Here is a 16,477-nt window from a genome sequence, read left to right as displayed (position 1 = left end):
ACTTTCACCCTGTGCCACTGACTCCACATGGATGTTTCATCCATCAGAAGTGCTAGTATATGAGTGGTGGATTGTGGGATAGTATGATGTGATGCTGCCTCCTCGGACCGCTCTACCTCTTCATGATGCACAAAGGATGGTCTGGTCCAGGGGTGTGAGGGAGCCATGCCGAGACCTGTGTGAGAAATGGAGGAGTTATTTATGTATAACTCCTCTCATTGTGAAAGCACGTACTGATGCACACCACTGCCCTAACCATGCTTGCGCTGCCCTTATGATGCAACCCCATCCTTGCACTCTATCGTGCCAACATCCCCTTGTGCTCAGTGAACTGACATCATGACCTCCACCATTGCCACCATCTGCCAAGATGATTTCAAAACTGCCTTTATTTCCTGTTAATGGTGATTCACTTTCACCAACAGACAGCTGTGCAGGCAGCCTGGCGATCTCCATGGCCATCTGTTCCACAGCATGGATGCGTCTCGGCCAGGTTACCGCCCAGTTTGGGCCATCTCTTGAGGTGTTCTTCACCCTTTTTGACTGCAATGACAACATAAATTTATGTTAGCCTGATGTATGGTGCATGGAGGGATATTGCTTACTGTGTCTGTGCATCGCAATGCTCATTCACATGTGTTCTGTGTGCATCTACATGAGCTGCGTTTAATACGAGCCTCAATAAAGAAGCAGAGGTAGGTGCCAGGTCTCCTACCTTAGCTGCAGCATGCAGATGTGACCCATCCCTTGGAGCTCTGTGTCAGGCTACTCACCTTGCTGGAACACAGCATGTCATTGAACCTTTTCCAGCACTGAATCCATGAGAGCTGAAGGTCTCTTGCTGCACTCACTGCAGGCACAATTTGAATCCAGGCTTTCTTGGTTGCTGCAGATGCATTAGGTAGCCAGCAGGCTAGAGGACTGGTCTCCTCTTCTGCACTTCTTACCCCAAAACATGAATGTCCTGATCAGAAAAGCAAGGGGCAGCTGAACCCGGCCCTTCCCCCATGTCTCCTCTTCATGACATTCTATTAATAAAAATGTAAGGCAAAAAGGGCCATGAGGCATTCAGGTTACGATGGTCTCATTTACTTTTTTGTGCTTATATGCACTAAACATTTTCACCATATCATCAATGGTTATTGTTAGAGTGTGGTGGAGAAATTGGCTCTGTACAAATGCTTGGTACTATGTATGTTGCGGCTGTGACTCCAAGGTAGCATGTTGTGCTCTGAGACCGCTGACAGCCCTGCTGGTTTACTCCCTCCTAGTCACACTGTTATACCATGAGAGAGTGCAGATGTGAGAGACCTGGTTAAGAGTTAATAATGTGGGCACATCCTGATAGATGGATGGCAAGAGGGCAAGTGCATGGGATAATGAGCATGGTAATGTTGACCATTCATCCACCCACTGAGTCTTGGCAGCTGACTACATGACTCATAATATCTGAACCAGGTAGAGGTGGCAAGATGATGCCATCTTTATGGCTGTGTCTTGAGAATCCACTCCATGTTTTCAGTGGTTCAGTGGGATACATTTTGATTAAGCAGCAACATGACAATTTTACCATAGAGAAAGCCCATGATGGGCCATCTGTTCCTGGGTCAGCTAACAGTTGGACAACATTTACAGCTTGGACACAGCTGACAGGTCAATGACATCTCCTCCGAGGCACAAGGACTTGACCATTAATGGGCACCTCTGCTGAAAGACCCCCTGCCCTTCACAATGGGCTAAACTCTGCCTGACTGCCCCCACCTAAACCCTAATTCTGGAGCCTCTGCCATTGTGGCTGGTCAGTGCTTGCTGCAGTCCCAGTAGTGATCATTGCTCCTGGTACCTCTGATGGGATTGAAGAACTGCTGGACCTCCAATTGGCTGACAGCTCTTGGAGGCGGGACCTCTGCCCTGACAGCAGGTTAATTGCCTGATAACCATGTAATAGTTTTTGAGCCATATGTGTAGATTTTTTCAGCCATGTGGTAAAATATAATCATGGATTTTTGCATGTGTCAGATAATCTTCTGGCCAGTAAATCTACATGCTCTAGCTCATTCAATTTTACAAGCCAGTTCACTTGTTGATGCCATCAGTACTTAATATTTCACCAACAGCATTTTTTTTTAGAAAATTCAAATGAACAGAAAAGAATTAAAATAATTCAGTAATCATCATTTTTTTAAAATAGAATTTCTGATGGATAGCCATATTTCTCTTAAGATTGAATCTTTTCTCCAGAAAGAAAGAGTTGGGCTTTAAACAGGGAGTTCTCCATGAGTTCATCTTTGTTAAAAAAAAATGATTGGAAGCAATCAGGACCTATTTCATTTTCTTGCCTGTTTCTGTCTGGCAGTGGAGGAACTGGCTTGGAAGAATTAATGAATCCATCAGTGTGACAAAAGCAAGTTAACATAGTGGAAGAATGTATTCATTTCTTCAGTTTTGGAGCATCAATAATTACACTTTATTTTTTTGAATGAACATAATTGACCATAATTTGTTGCAGCAGGGTCATTTAATGGCATCCATCATGACTTGCCCTTGCACATGTGGGTTTTTAAATTATTTGTGAAGCAAGTTGCTGAAACTACAAAAAAAATGTCACAACAAGGGAAACAGGGCATCTAGGACCTGAGTGAACAGTGCAAGCAACTGTATACCTCTTTAAACAATTAAATTGAAGGACTGAAGTAAACAGTGCAGAGAGGTAAATGTTAAGAGAATCTAACCATCTCCCCTTGACATTCAGTGGCATTACCATAACTAAATCCCGCACTATCAACATTCTGGGGGTCACCGCTGACTAGAAGCTGATTTGGACCAGCGATATAAATATTGTGGCCACAATAGCAAGTTAGAGACTCGGAAGTCTTTTTAAAAATTATTTCAGGGGATGTGGGCTTCGCTGGCTGAGCCAGCATTTGTTGCCCATCCCTAGTTGCTCTTGAGAAGGTGGTGGTGAGCTGCTTTCTTGAACCGCTGCAGTCCATGTGGTGTAGGTACACCCACAGTGCTGTTAGGAAGGGAGTTCTAGGATTTTGACCCAGCGACAGTGAAAGAACAGCGATATATTTCCAGGTCAGGATGGTGAGTGACTTGGAGGGGAACTTCCAGGTGGTGGTGTTCCAATCTATCTGCTACCCTTGTCCCTCTAGATAGTAGTGGTTGTGTGTTTGGAAGCTGCTGTCAAAGGATCCTTGGTGAATTCCTGCAGTGCATCTTGTAGATGTTACATTCTGCTGCTACTCTGCATCGGGAGTGGAGGGAGTGAATGTTTGTGGATGTGGTGCCAATCAAATGGGCTGCTTTGTCCTGGATGGTGTCAAGCTTCTTGAATTTTGTGGGAGCTGCACTCATCCAGGCAAGTGGAGAGCATTCCATCACACTCCTGACTTGTGTCTTGTAGATGGTAGACAGGCTTTGCAGAGTCAGGAGATGGATTACTTGTTGCATGATACCTAACCTCTGACCTGCTCTTGTAGCCACAGTATATGACTAGCCCAGTTAGTTTCTGGTTAATGGTAACCCCCAGGATGTTGACAGTGGGGTATTCAGTGGTGGTAATGCCTTTGAACATAAAGGGGTGATGGCTGAATTCTCTCTTGTTGGAGATGATTATTGCCTGACACTTGTGTGGTGCATATGTTATTTGATACTTATCAGCCCAAGCCTGGATATTGTCCAGGTCTTGCTGCATTTGGACATGGACTTCTTCAGTATCTGAGGAGACGTAAAAGGTGCTGAACGCTGTGCAATCATCAGGGAACATCCCCACTTCTGACATTATAATGGAAAGAAGGTAATTCATGAAGCAGCTGAAGATGGTTGGGTTGAGGACACTACCCTGAGGAACTCCTGCAGTGATGTCTTGGAGCTGAGATGACTGACGTCCAATAACCACAACCATCTTGCTTTGCGGTAGGTATGACTCCAACCAGTAGAGAGTTTCCCCCCTGATTCCCATTGATTCCAGTTTTGCTAGGGCTCCTTGATGCCACACTCGGTCAAAATTGGCCTTGATGTCAAGGGCAGTCACTCTCACCTCACCCGGGAGTTCAGCGTCTTTGTCCATGTTTGAACCAAGGCTGGAATGTCAGGACCGGAGTGGCCCTGGCAGAACCCAAACTGGCATCAGTGAGCAGGCTATTGCTAAGCAACTGCTGCTTGATAGCAGTGTTGGCGACCCCTTCCATTGCTTTACCGATGATAGAGAGTAGACTGATGGGGCGGTAATTGGCTGGGTTGGATTTGTCCTGCTTTTTGTGAACAGGACATACCTGGGCAATTGTCCACATAGCTGGGTAGATGCCTGTGTTGTATCATACTGGAAAAGCTTGACTAAGAGCGCAGCAAGTTCTGGACCACAAGTCTTAAGCACTATTGCCAGGATATTGTCAGGGCCCACAACCTTTCCAGTATCTAGTGCCTTCAGCCACTTCTTGATATCACATGGAATTAATCGATTTGGCTGAAGACTGGCATCTGTGACGCTGGTGACCTCCAGAAGAGGCCGAGATGGAACATCAACTTCTGGCTGAAGATTGTAGCAAATGCTTCAACCTTATCTTTTACACTGATCTGCTGGGTTCCTCTATCTTTGAGGATGGGGATATTTGTGGAGCCTCCTCCTTCAGTGAGTTGTTTAATTTCCCACCACCATTCACGACTGGGTATGGTAGGAACACAGAACTCAGATCTAATCTGTTGGTTGTGGGATCGCTTAGCTCTGTCTCTCACCTGCTGTCTACCACTTATGCTGTTTGGCATGCAAGTAGTCCTGTGTTTTGGCTTCAACAGGTTGACACCTCATTTTTAGGTATGCCTGATGCTGCTCCTGGCATGCCCTCCTGCACTCTCCAAGGTTGACCCCTTGGCTTGATGGTAATGGCAGAGTGGCGGATATGCTGTGCCATGAGTTTACAGATTGTGTTCGAGTATAATTCTGCTGCTGCTGATAGCCCATAGCCTCTCATGGGTGCTCAGTCTTTAGTTGCTCAATCTATTCGAAATCTATCGCATTTAGCATGGTTGTAGTGCCACACAACCCGATGGAGGGTATCCTCAATGTGAAGGCCGGACTTCGTCTCCACAAGGACTGTGTGGTGGTCACTCCTGCCGATACTGTCATGGAATGTGCGGCAAGCAAGTTAGTAAGGATGAGGTCCAGTATGTTTTTCCCCCTTGTTGCTTCCCTCACCACCTGCCACAGAACCAGTCTAGCAGCTATGTCCTTTAGGACTTGGCCAGCTTGGTCAATAGTGGTTCCTCCAGGCCAGTCTTGGTGATGGATATTGAAGTCACCCACCCAGAGTACATTCTGTGCCCTTGCCACCCTCAGCGCTACCTCCAACTGGTGTTTAACATGCAGGAGCACTGAATCATCAGCTGAGGGAGGCGGTACGTGTTAATCAACAAAAGGTTTCCTTGCTCTTGTTTGACATGATGCCATGAGACTTCATGGGGTCCAGAGTCAATGTTGAGGACTCACAGGGCAACTCCCTTTCAACTGTATACCACTGTGCCGCCACCTTTGGGTCTGTCCTGCTGGTGAGACAGGACATACCCGGGGATGGTGATGGTGGTGTCTGGGACATTATCTGTAAGATGTGATTCCATGAGGATGACTGTGTCAGGCTGTTGCTTGACTAGTCTGTGAGACAGCTCTCCCAATGTTGGCACTAGCCCCAGGTGTTAAACAGGAGGCTGACAGGGCTGAGATTGCTGTTGTCATTTCTGGTGTCTAGGTCGATGCTTGATGGTGCATCCAGTTTCATTCCTTTTTTGCGACTTTTGTAGCGATTTGATATAACTAAGTAGCTTGCTAGGCTATTTAAGACTCAACCACTTTGCTGTTGGTCTGGAGTCACATGTAGGCCAGACCCAGTAAGGACATGAGATTTTTGGACATTAGTGAGCCAGATGGATTTTTACAACAATTGACAATGGTTTCATGGCCGTGATCAGACTTCCAGGTTTCCACCATTTGCTATGGCAGGATTTGAACCCGGGCTCCCAGGGCATTACCCTGGGTCTTTGGATTACTAGCCCATTGACAATACCACTATGTCATCAACTCCCCGCACCTGTAGTGCACTCTGCAGTGAACAGCTCATCTGCACACTTCCCAAAACCTCTCCACCATCTACAAGACTCAAATCAGGAGTATGACAGAATACCCTCCACTAGTCTGGATGAGTGCAGCTCCAAGAACACATAAGAAGCTCAACACCAACCAAGACAAGGTTGCCCACTTGATTGGCATCCAATCCACCACTTCAAACATTCACTCCTTCCACCATCAGCGTACAATGGCAACAGTGTGTACCATCCACAAGATGAACTGCAGCATTTTGCCAAAGATCCTTTGACAACACCTTTCAAACCTATGACCTCTACCACCTATATGAACAAGGGCAGCAGATGCATTGGAACATCAGCACCTGCAGGTTCACCTCCAAGTCAAAAACCATCCCTACTTAGAACTATACCACCATTCCTTCATTGCTGCTGGGTCAAAATCCTGGAACTCCCCTCCCCTCACAGCACTATGGTGTAGCTACACTACATAAACTTCAGTAGTTCAAAAGGCAGCTCACAACTACCTTCTCAACAACAATTAGGCATGGGCATTAAATTTTGGCCTTGGCAGCAATGTTTACATCCCGTGACCGAATTTTTAATAAATGAAGTCCCCTTTTATCACTGCTCTATTATTTAGCCTTTTCTCTGAAATTTGCCTACGTATTTACTCTTCAATCTACTTCTCATTATTTGGGTGTCTGTGGTAAACAGCCAGCAATGTTAATACAGGGTAGCTCCTTTTCTGTTTCTTAACTCTAGCCAAACAAATTCAGCTTCTGAACCCTCCACATACTGTCAGGAGTTTGTTATTTGGCTAGATGGCTACAGTGTGGTACAGAATGTGTTGCCAAGAATGTGGTTTCAATCCCTGCACTGGCTCAGGTAGTTCTTGGGACCTCCTGAATATGTTCTAGCCAGGTATGTCTTGTTTCCATTCCTGCCCATGTTTACATCAGGTCTCCATTATAACCATGATAACATAACCCCGTGTGACAGCTTATGTCCTCTTGATGCATTTTAATTTGTGAAAACAATAAAAGGAAGGAAAAAGAAAGTCTGATTGTTATCTGAGAACAATCAGTCACTCAGGCAGCCCTTATGTATTGAATGTTTCATGATGTTTTATAGCCCAGATAACTTTTTGCTTCTAAGCAGTGCAGTCTAATTGGTTTGGTAGAAGAATAAAAAATTCTAAAAAAGACTTTTGCACAATGTATCAGTGGCTGTTTATTGAACTGTTTCACAGTTAAAGATGTTTTAAAATAATGTTTTAAAAAGTTTAAAATGCTTGAGATCTAATTAGTTCCAAATCAGATATTTAATCAATATTGAATACAATACTGTGAAATATTCCCCAAAGCTGAAACAAGTTATGGGTTAGTTTCAACAGAAATAAGAGCATAAGAAATAGGAGCACAAATAGGCCACATGCTCCTTGAGCCAGTTCTATCATTCAATAAACTCATAGCTGTACTCTGACATCAACTCCACTTTTCTGCCCTATTCCCATGTCTCTTGATTCCCTACAACCCAAAATTCAATCAATCTCAGTCTTGAATATACTCAATGACTGAATATCCATGCTGTGTTAAGATGAATGTGTTGCCTCATTCAGAATTTTTTGGGAAGTTTAGCATGTGGTAATCACATTGCATCACTCATTAAATTATCATAATTCCCTTTTCCATCTTGCAGATATTTGAGGTAAGTTTCGTTCACTATCAAGATCTTTTAAGGAAATCCATAGCATGTATTAAACCTCTGAGTATGGCAGATCCTGCACTTATCTCTATAAAATACAACAGTTGATTGAAGAGCCTTCTGTACGGTTTCTGTATTCATTGTTGGCATCCATATTTCTATGAAAGATGGTGGACACAGCAAACTGACCCATTTCAGGTGGGGTGTCTTCATATGATGCACCTTTGCTGATGCCTGCAGAGGCCAAACCTTGAGAAGCAGGATCTGTCACAAGTGCCGCGCTTAAAGTGACCAGATGATTTTTTTTTAAGTAATGTTGATTGAGGGATAAATATTGGCTAGGAAACCGGGAAAACACCCCTGTTGTATTTGAATAGGTCCATGGGATCTTTGAAGCCATGTGCGAGGGATAACTCATTTGGAAGACCATGCCTCCAACTGTGCAGGACTCCTTTAGTACTGCACTGAAGTGTAAGTCTAGGTTATTGTGCACAAGTACCAGGGACTTCATGGCTTTGAAGCTGAACATGGGCTGTTGCTGTATGGAAGCATCATAGGAAAGCAAATTGACCATTTATCGTGAAAAAAACTAGGGCTGATATTAAAATATTCCTAAAAATAATTAACTCTAACTGACACAAATTTAAATTCTATAGGCTGGTTTGACTAGAGAGAATGGGAGTGGGAGTTGTGAACAGGCCCGCTAATAGTAAGCAATTGGTAGGATGGAGCATAAAAGAAGAAATAAATGGGAGCTTGTCAGAAAGGCATGGTGATAATCATGGGAGATTTTAATCTACATATAGACTAGAAAAGTCAGATGGGCAAAGGGAGCCTAGATGAATAGTTCATAGAATGTTCCTGGGGTACTTTCTTAGAACAGCATGTTCTGGAGCCAACTAGAGAACGGGCTATATCATACCTGGTATTGTGCAATGAGATGGGATTAATTAATGACCTCAAAGTGAAGGTGCCCCTGGGTAGCAGCAACCATAACATGACTGAATTTTACATTCGGTTTGAGGGAGAAAAAAGTGGGTCAGAGACTATGTTTTTAAACTTAGATAAGGGCAATTATGAGGGCATGAAAGCAGAGCTGGCTAAAGTGAATTGACAAATTAGGTTAAGGGATAGGTCAATAAAGATGCAGTGGCAAACATTTAAGGGGATATTTCAGAATACACAAAATAGAAAGATTTCAATGAGTAAGAAAAAGTCCAAGGGATGGACACACAATCCATGGTTAACTGGAAAGGTAGAATCAAACTTAAAGAAAAAGTATATAATTGTGCAAAGACGAGTAGAAGGCCAGAAGATTGGACAGAATATAAGGAACAGTAAAGGATGACTAAAAGACTAATAAGGAGGGAAAAATTAGAGTACGAGATAAAGCTATCCAGAAATATCCCTGCTATAGCTTCTTTAATAATAGCTTCTAACCTTTTCCCGATGACAGATGTTAAGTGAACTGGTCTATAATTTCGCACTTTCTGTCTCCCTCCCTTTTTGAATAATGGAGTTACATTTGCTATCTCCCAATCGAATGGCACTTTCCCCGAGTCTAGAGAGTTTTGGAAAATTAAACCAATGCATCAACTATCTCACTAGCCACTTCTTTTAAGACCCTAGGATGAAGACCATCAGGACCCAAGCACTTATCAGCCCGCAGCTCCAACAATTTAATCAGTACCACTTCATTGGCAATTGTAATTTTCCTGAGTTCCTCCCTACCTTCTATTTTCTGGTTTGTAGCTGCTTCTGGGATGTTACTTGTATCCTTTATAGTGAAGACTGATGCAAAATACCTGTTCAATTAATCTGCCATTTCCTTGTTTTACATTATCAATTCTCCAGACTCACTGTCAATAGGACCAATGCTCACTTTGTTAACTCATTTCTTTTTAAAATATTTATAAAAATTCTTACCACCCATTTTTAACATGGTAATCAGACAGAGTCAACATCATTTTGTAAAAGGGAAACCATGTTTAACCAACTTATTGGAGTTCTTTGTGGAAATAACATTTGCTGTGGATAAAGGGGAACCAGTGGATGTACTGTACTTAGATTTCCAGAAGGCATTTGATAAAATTCCACATCAAAGATTATTGTGGAAAATCAAAGCTAATGGTATAGGGGGTAACATATTGGCATGGATAGAAGATTAACTGGCTAACAGGAAGCAGAGAGTAGGCATAAATGTGTCTTTTTCAGGTTGGCTAGATGTAATGAGTAGTGTGGCACAGGGATCAGTGCTGGGACTTCAACTGTTTACAATTTATATTAATGACTTGGATGAAGGGATGGATGAGATAGCTGCCAAATTTGCTGATGACACAAAGATAGTAAGAAAGTAAGTTATGAAGACGACATAAGGAGGCTACAAAAAGATATAGATAGATTAAGTGAGTGGGCAAAGATGTGGCAAATGGAGTAAATTGTAGGAAACTGTGAATTTGTTCATTTTGGCAGGAAGAATAAAAGCGAAGCATATTATCTAAATGGAGATAGATTGCAGAGCTCTGAGATGCATGCATCGCAAAAGGCTAGTATGTAGGTACAGCAAATAATAAGGAAAGCTAATTGAACGTTATCATTTATTGCGAGGGGAATTGAATATAAAAGTGGGGAGGTTATGCTTCAGTTATACAGAGCACTATTGAGTTCTGTGTACAGTATTAGTCACCTTACTTAAGGAAGGATGTAAATGCATTGGAAGCAGTTCAGAGAAGGTTTATGAGACGAATACCTGGAATGGGCGGGTTGTCTTATGAGGAAAGGTTGGATAGGCTAGGCTTGTATCTGCTGGAGTTTAGAAGAGTAAGGGACGATTTGATTGAAACATATAAGGTCCCGAGGGATCTTGACAGGGTGGATATGGAGAGGAGGTTTCCTCTTGCTGGAAAATCTAAAACTAGGGGTCACTGTCTAAAAAGAAGGGGTTGTCCATTTAACATGGAGATGAGGCAAAATATTTACTCTCAGAGGGTTGTGAGTCTTTGGAACTCTCTTTCTGAAAAGGTGATGGAAGCAGAGTCTTTGAATATTTTTAAGGCAGAGGTGGATAGATTCTTGGTAAGCAAGGGGTGATAAGTTTTTGGGGGTAGGCATGATGCAGATTTGAGTTTACTATCAGATCATCCATGATCTTATTAAATGGTGGAGCAGGCTTGAGGGGCTGAATGGCATACTCCTGCTCCTTGTTCATATGTTCATAGAGATAAGGGTTCTTCAATATCTAAATTATTGAACTCTTTGGTCATGAAATTGGCAGGTCTCTAACTCGACATGGGGATTATGATGAGTTTACCCCACACCTGTTGCTTCTGATGCAGGCACAAGCAAGCTTAATGGTGTCTCGCAACTAACATGATTATAACTTGCAGCCAGTGCTAAGCATGGTGTTGCATAGCTGCATTACTGATCAGGGGGCACAAAATTATGAGAGGGTAACACAAGTTAAAGCTAACATACACTACTTACAGTGACCCAGCACTTCTTAAAGGAGAGGTGTACTATGGCTGGAGCAGGTGTTAGCAGTCATTCTACAACCAATTCTGGCCTGGGAAAGAGAAAAAATAGGCACAAAATGGCAGAGAGCAGGTTCCAAGTTTTTCCAACATTGCACTTGAGATCTTGGTGAAGGAGGTAGAGAGGAGGAGAAATGTGATCTATCTACATGAGGCACTCCAAACAAACTTTGCAATGAGAGTTTATCCAGATAGTCATAGAGATTAGTGCCAGGAATCTAGCTCTGAGGACCTAGATTCAATGCCATGAAAAGTTCAATGACCTCACACAGCATCAGTGAGTGTATCTTCAAATATATCGAATTAACTGCACCATTACCTTCACACACTGCCCAATTCACCATTATTGTTGTGTGTGGCTTTGGCCTCTCTGTCACCACTAAGTATTCAAATGGAATTATTTTTTTCAATCCAATTGAGTAAGAACTTTTGACTTAATCTTGCAGGTGTCCCTGTCTGAATAAAATGGTTAAACAAGAAGAAGAAAATAAACTCATCACGCACCTGCCAACAGTCTCTGCCAATCACGACTCATATCTGGCATTCATAACTTCACCTCACCCTCACACACTTAGCACTGTTGCAAGCCCCACACTCAATTCCCATAGCTTGTACACATTGCCAGCTATTCAATCATGACAGTCACGTTACTCAAAAATATTGCAACACACTCACTGACACACTTCCTTCTCTTTTGCATGACCAGGTGGCACGTAACTGGTTCCAGTAGCTCCTAACTGGCAGGGAACAGGCATGGCTGCATGTCCTTACCTTAAGGGGGAGTTGGTGTTCAAGTGGCCATGACTGAAGCTGTGACCAGCAGTGGAGCTGAAACCATCGATGGTGATGGTATCCTCATATTTAATCCTCCTTCACATGTCCTACTTCTGCCTCATCCCCTTAATCTCTTCTGATTTACATGTTTCAGTTGTTGTCAGCACACACCTCTTGACTTCTACCCATGGCCAACCCCCCCACCCCCCCACCCACTCTGGCCGTTCCTTCACCAGAGCCCTACCCTTGTGCCTTTCACTTTCAGATACCCAAGAGTGCAACTTGGTAGTGGTGGGAGAGTAAGAGGTGGAATAACAGGAAGACACGATCACTCTTTCCCACATTTGCAGCCACCAGCTCAGAAACTGATACTGCATGAAATTTAGAGGATAGTTTAGAGGCAGGATCTGCAGGTGGTATGAAACCGGGAGTGAGTGATCTGCAGCCAGGACAGGTGGCAAGGATAGAACAGGTACCAGCTCGCCGGAAATTACAGTCACATGCGAATTCTGCTGTTGAGGACTCAAACGTGGACTTCAGTGGGGTTGCTTACAAAAAAAGACTGATGGGTGTGCAAAATGAAATGCTTGATGCTTGGCAGCACTGCCAGAATGCCAGCTCTCACTGTCAAGGAGCATGGAGGATTCAGACACAGGGTTTCTGCAGAGGTTGGATTCCATCTTTTGCAGTGTGGAAGTGGTGGCCAACTCCATCTGCACACTTGTGGACCCAAACATGATGCAGTGTCTGCTGACCAATGTCTCAGCTTCCATTGCAGTACAAGTAGAAGCCACCCAACATCTGAGTACTGCAGTGGAAGATCAGACTGAAGTCGTGCAAAGTCAGCTTGCTGCCACATAAGCTCAGACCGCTGCATCATAGCTGTGGATAGCAGTGTTTAAAGGGGCTTACAAGGTATCACAACAGTCCACAGCAATCTGTCCTCCAACATATGGCTAGGATTAATGGGTAGCCACCCCAGGGGCACGGCAGTGGCTCCATGAAGCATGAGCCTGCTGTTGTCTTTCATGACCATAGCATTTGTCTTCCTATCACTGCCACTTCACCAGTACCTTTGTTGTTGCCTATCAACCAGCCAACCCAGATTATTGTCTGCAAGTTGATGCAGTCCAAAATTAGCTCTTCTAGGGCTGGAGCTGCTCAAGGGCAGCCTGTGACACCATCTGCAATCTCCCCTAATGAAAGTCAACAGCCTTTCACCAGCCACAGGGGTAATACTGAGTAGGACACTAGGACAGGCAAAGGGTAATGACTTGACGGAGCAGACAGGTTTCAATAAGAAACATAAATTTTATTACAGAGAGCTTTTCAGGTGCTACATGCTCGATCAGGACTCTCATCAGGAAACCACCCCCCCGCCCCCGATTGCCTGTGCTCACGGCTCATTGTTTGGAGCCTCCCAGAACATCACGTGACCTCTGATTGACAGCAGGAGAGGCTATATCTGCAGCTACTACATGTCCTCCCCCTTTACTTTTTTTTTACGATTTCTGTATACACGGAAACATTGAATGTCCAACAACATATACATGTATACAACTTCAGGTGATTAAAAATCAAGTCTCTGAGATGCTCTCCTTATACAGCTAAAGCAGCGAAACTTTACCATTTGAGGTTCCTCAACAGGATTGACAAGATCTGGAACTGCAGCATGAGACATATCATTAGAAAGTGGCAGTTCTGGGTTTGGCAGCTCTATAGGGACGTCAGGCATGTCTATTCTAGGTTGACCTGTCACCTTAGGAATATACAGTTCAACGTCAATCACAGGTGTAATAGTTGGTTGTTGGAATATCTCTCTAACACAAGTATGCTCTACATGCTTATGGACTATCTTCCACTTGTACTTGGAAAGATAATGGACCCAGGAACCCAACAATGTCCACTTCCGAAAATTTTGCACGAATACTGTGTCACCTGCACTGAATATGCGAGATTAGCTGTGCATATCATGATTCAATTTTTCATTACTCTGATTCTGCTCTACCTTCCCTTCCAAATTTGGAAACACAAGGCTTGATCATGTGAAGAGGTGGAGTTTCTTCGATAATTCAGACAGTGTTGAACCCATAGTCGAATGTAGCATTGTAGGATAACTGATAAGAAAGTGGGAAAGTTGAGATTCTGGAGTACCTTTTGATAACCTTTTCATACCAGACTTGAAAGTTTGTATAGCTCTCTTGGCTAAACAATTTGATGAGGGATGGTGAGAGGCTGTTTTAATAGCCTGATTCCATTCAGCTTTATGAATTTCTGAAACTCTGTGCTGGTAAAGGCTGTACCATTATCAGAAATGATGATTTCAGGTAGGCCATGAATGCTAAAACAGTGATGCAGCTTCTCGATAATTGCGCTCAATGTTGGTGATCTGAGTTCATATACATCCATCCATTTAGAATGTGCATCTACGATCAACAGAGTCATGGTACCTAAGAATGTTTCATATTTAATTGATGTTTAGTCTAACCCAGGGTCGACCAGGCCACTCCCATGCATTTAGCGGAGCTGTAACAGGCAAATCCTGTTGTTGCTAACAATGGTGACAGTGCTTGATTATTCTTTCAATGTCACTGTCAATGCCTGGCCACCGGACATAGCTTCACGCAAGCATTTTTCATCTTTGATATGCCTGGATACGCACTGTGAAGCTCTGTCAAGAGTGGTTCTCAACCTTGCAATGGGACGACAACTCTTGATCCCCACAACAAAATTCCACCTTGACAGCTTAACTGTGTTTCTGTCATGAAAAGGTCTCAAATCTTCAGATACAGGCGAATTTGACCAACCTTGCAAAACAAAGTCTCTAACTTTTGACAATGTAGGATCTCTGTTCGTCCAATTTATAATTTGCTTCACACATACAGGTGAAGAATCCAGGAAATTCAGTAATAACATAACCTCTTGTGGAACAGGAGCATGTTCAATGCCATCTGGTAACAGGAGATGACTGTGTGTGTCCGCATTTGCAATGTGTAAGGCAGGGCAGTACATAAAAGTATACTCATACGCAGATAGTATCAGAACCCAATGTTGTATTTTTGCTGAGGCTATTGGTGGAATGGCCTTATTCTCACTGAATGCTTTATGGTCTGACACAATGATGAAATGTTAGTACTGGTGGAATTTCTTCACTCCGAATACCCCCGATAAACCTTCCTTTCCTAGCTGGGAATAACCCTTCTCGGCTGTGGAGAGAGTTCCCGAGACATAGCCAATGGGCCTTTCTGATCCGTTTTCCATTCTATGTGATAACACTGCTCCTATACCATAAGGAGTTGCATCACGCGGTAATAACAATTTTTTTGATGGGTCGTAGTGTACCAATAAACATGACAAATGCAACAGTTTCTTTCCTTTCACAAAGACTTTTTCCTGTTGTGAATTCCACGACCAATGGTGATTCTTTGAAAACTACAAGTGTAATGGTGCTAACACAGTTGATAAGTTAGGTAAGAAGTAGTTAAAGTAGTTGATCATACCCAGGAAGGACTTGAGTTTGGTTACATTGGATGGTGAGGGTGCATCCTTTATTGCCAAAACTTCCTCTTCTATCGGATGCAAACCCATGGCATCCCCGCTGTGACCCAGGTAAGTAACTTCTGGCACTTGAAATGTGCATTTTTCCTTCTTCAAATGTACGCCAAATTTCATGAATTTTCTTAGCACCTCCTCCAGGTTGGCTAAGTGTTTGGTCTCAGTTGACCCTGTGATCAGAACATCATCTAGGTAAACTGCCACTCGGGGAAGTCCTTGCAGAAGATTCCCCATTGTTCTCTGGAAGATAGCGCATGCAGATGATACTCCAAAGTGTAGGCGAGTATACTGATAAAGACCCTTGAGGAGTATTAATAGTCATGTATTCTTTTGATGTACTATCCAATTCTAATTGTTGGTAGGCGTGGCTCATATCCAATTTTGTATAGGATTTGCCTCAAGCCAGCTTTATATATAAGCCATCTATCCTTGGCATGGGGCATTTGTTTAGTTTTGCTGCCTTATTCACGGTCAATTTGTAGTCCCCACAAATGCATATGGTTTGGTCATGCTTAACCCATTGCTGCCCATTCTGAGAACTGGACAGGTTGAATGATGCTCAGTTTTTCTAACCAGCACAGCTCTGCATCTGCCTTCTCTTAATAAGAACATAAGGCACAGACTTGGCCTTAAAGAAATGTCGTGTCGCCTGAGGATCCACATATCTCTTGGCCTTCACACCTTTTAAATTCCCTAATTCATCCTGAAATTTTGTATTTCCTTAGTAGTTCAGGAACTCTTCCTGTTTTCAGGTGAAATATCTCAGACGAGTCAAGCTTGATCTTCTGTAACCAGCCTCGGCCTAAAAGACTGGGTCCTTCTCCTTTCACTAT

The 16,477-nt window shown here is 43.3% G+C and overlaps 1 protein-coding gene across 1 annotated transcript in view; it reads left to right on the top strand.

The window, feature by feature from the left end:
* LOC121281422 (gamma-aminobutyric acid receptor subunit alpha-6-like) overlaps positions 1 to 11,779 on the top strand; it is a 165,684-nt gene extending 153,905 nt beyond the window's left edge. The window contains exons 11-12 of the mRNA XM_041194366.1: positions 7,780 to 7,788; positions 11,762 to 11,779. Coding sequence (XP_041050300.1) covers positions 7,780 to 7,788; positions 11,762 to 11,779 — 27 coding nt within the window. The remainder of the gene's footprint in view (positions 1 to 7,779; positions 7,789 to 11,761) is intronic.
* Positions 11,780 to 16,477: the final 4,698 nt, after the last annotated feature.

The sequence above is a fragment of the Carcharodon carcharias genome, chromosome 8 (genome assembly GCF_017639515.1).
Source record: "Carcharodon carcharias isolate sCarCar2 chromosome 8, sCarCar2.pri, whole genome shotgun sequence".
NCBI classification, from domain to species: Eukaryota; Metazoa; Chordata; class Chondrichthyes; order Lamniformes; family Lamnidae; genus Carcharodon; species Carcharodon carcharias.
Note: the sequence above shows the minus strand (reverse complement) of the source record. Positions and strands in the feature narration are given on the sequence as shown.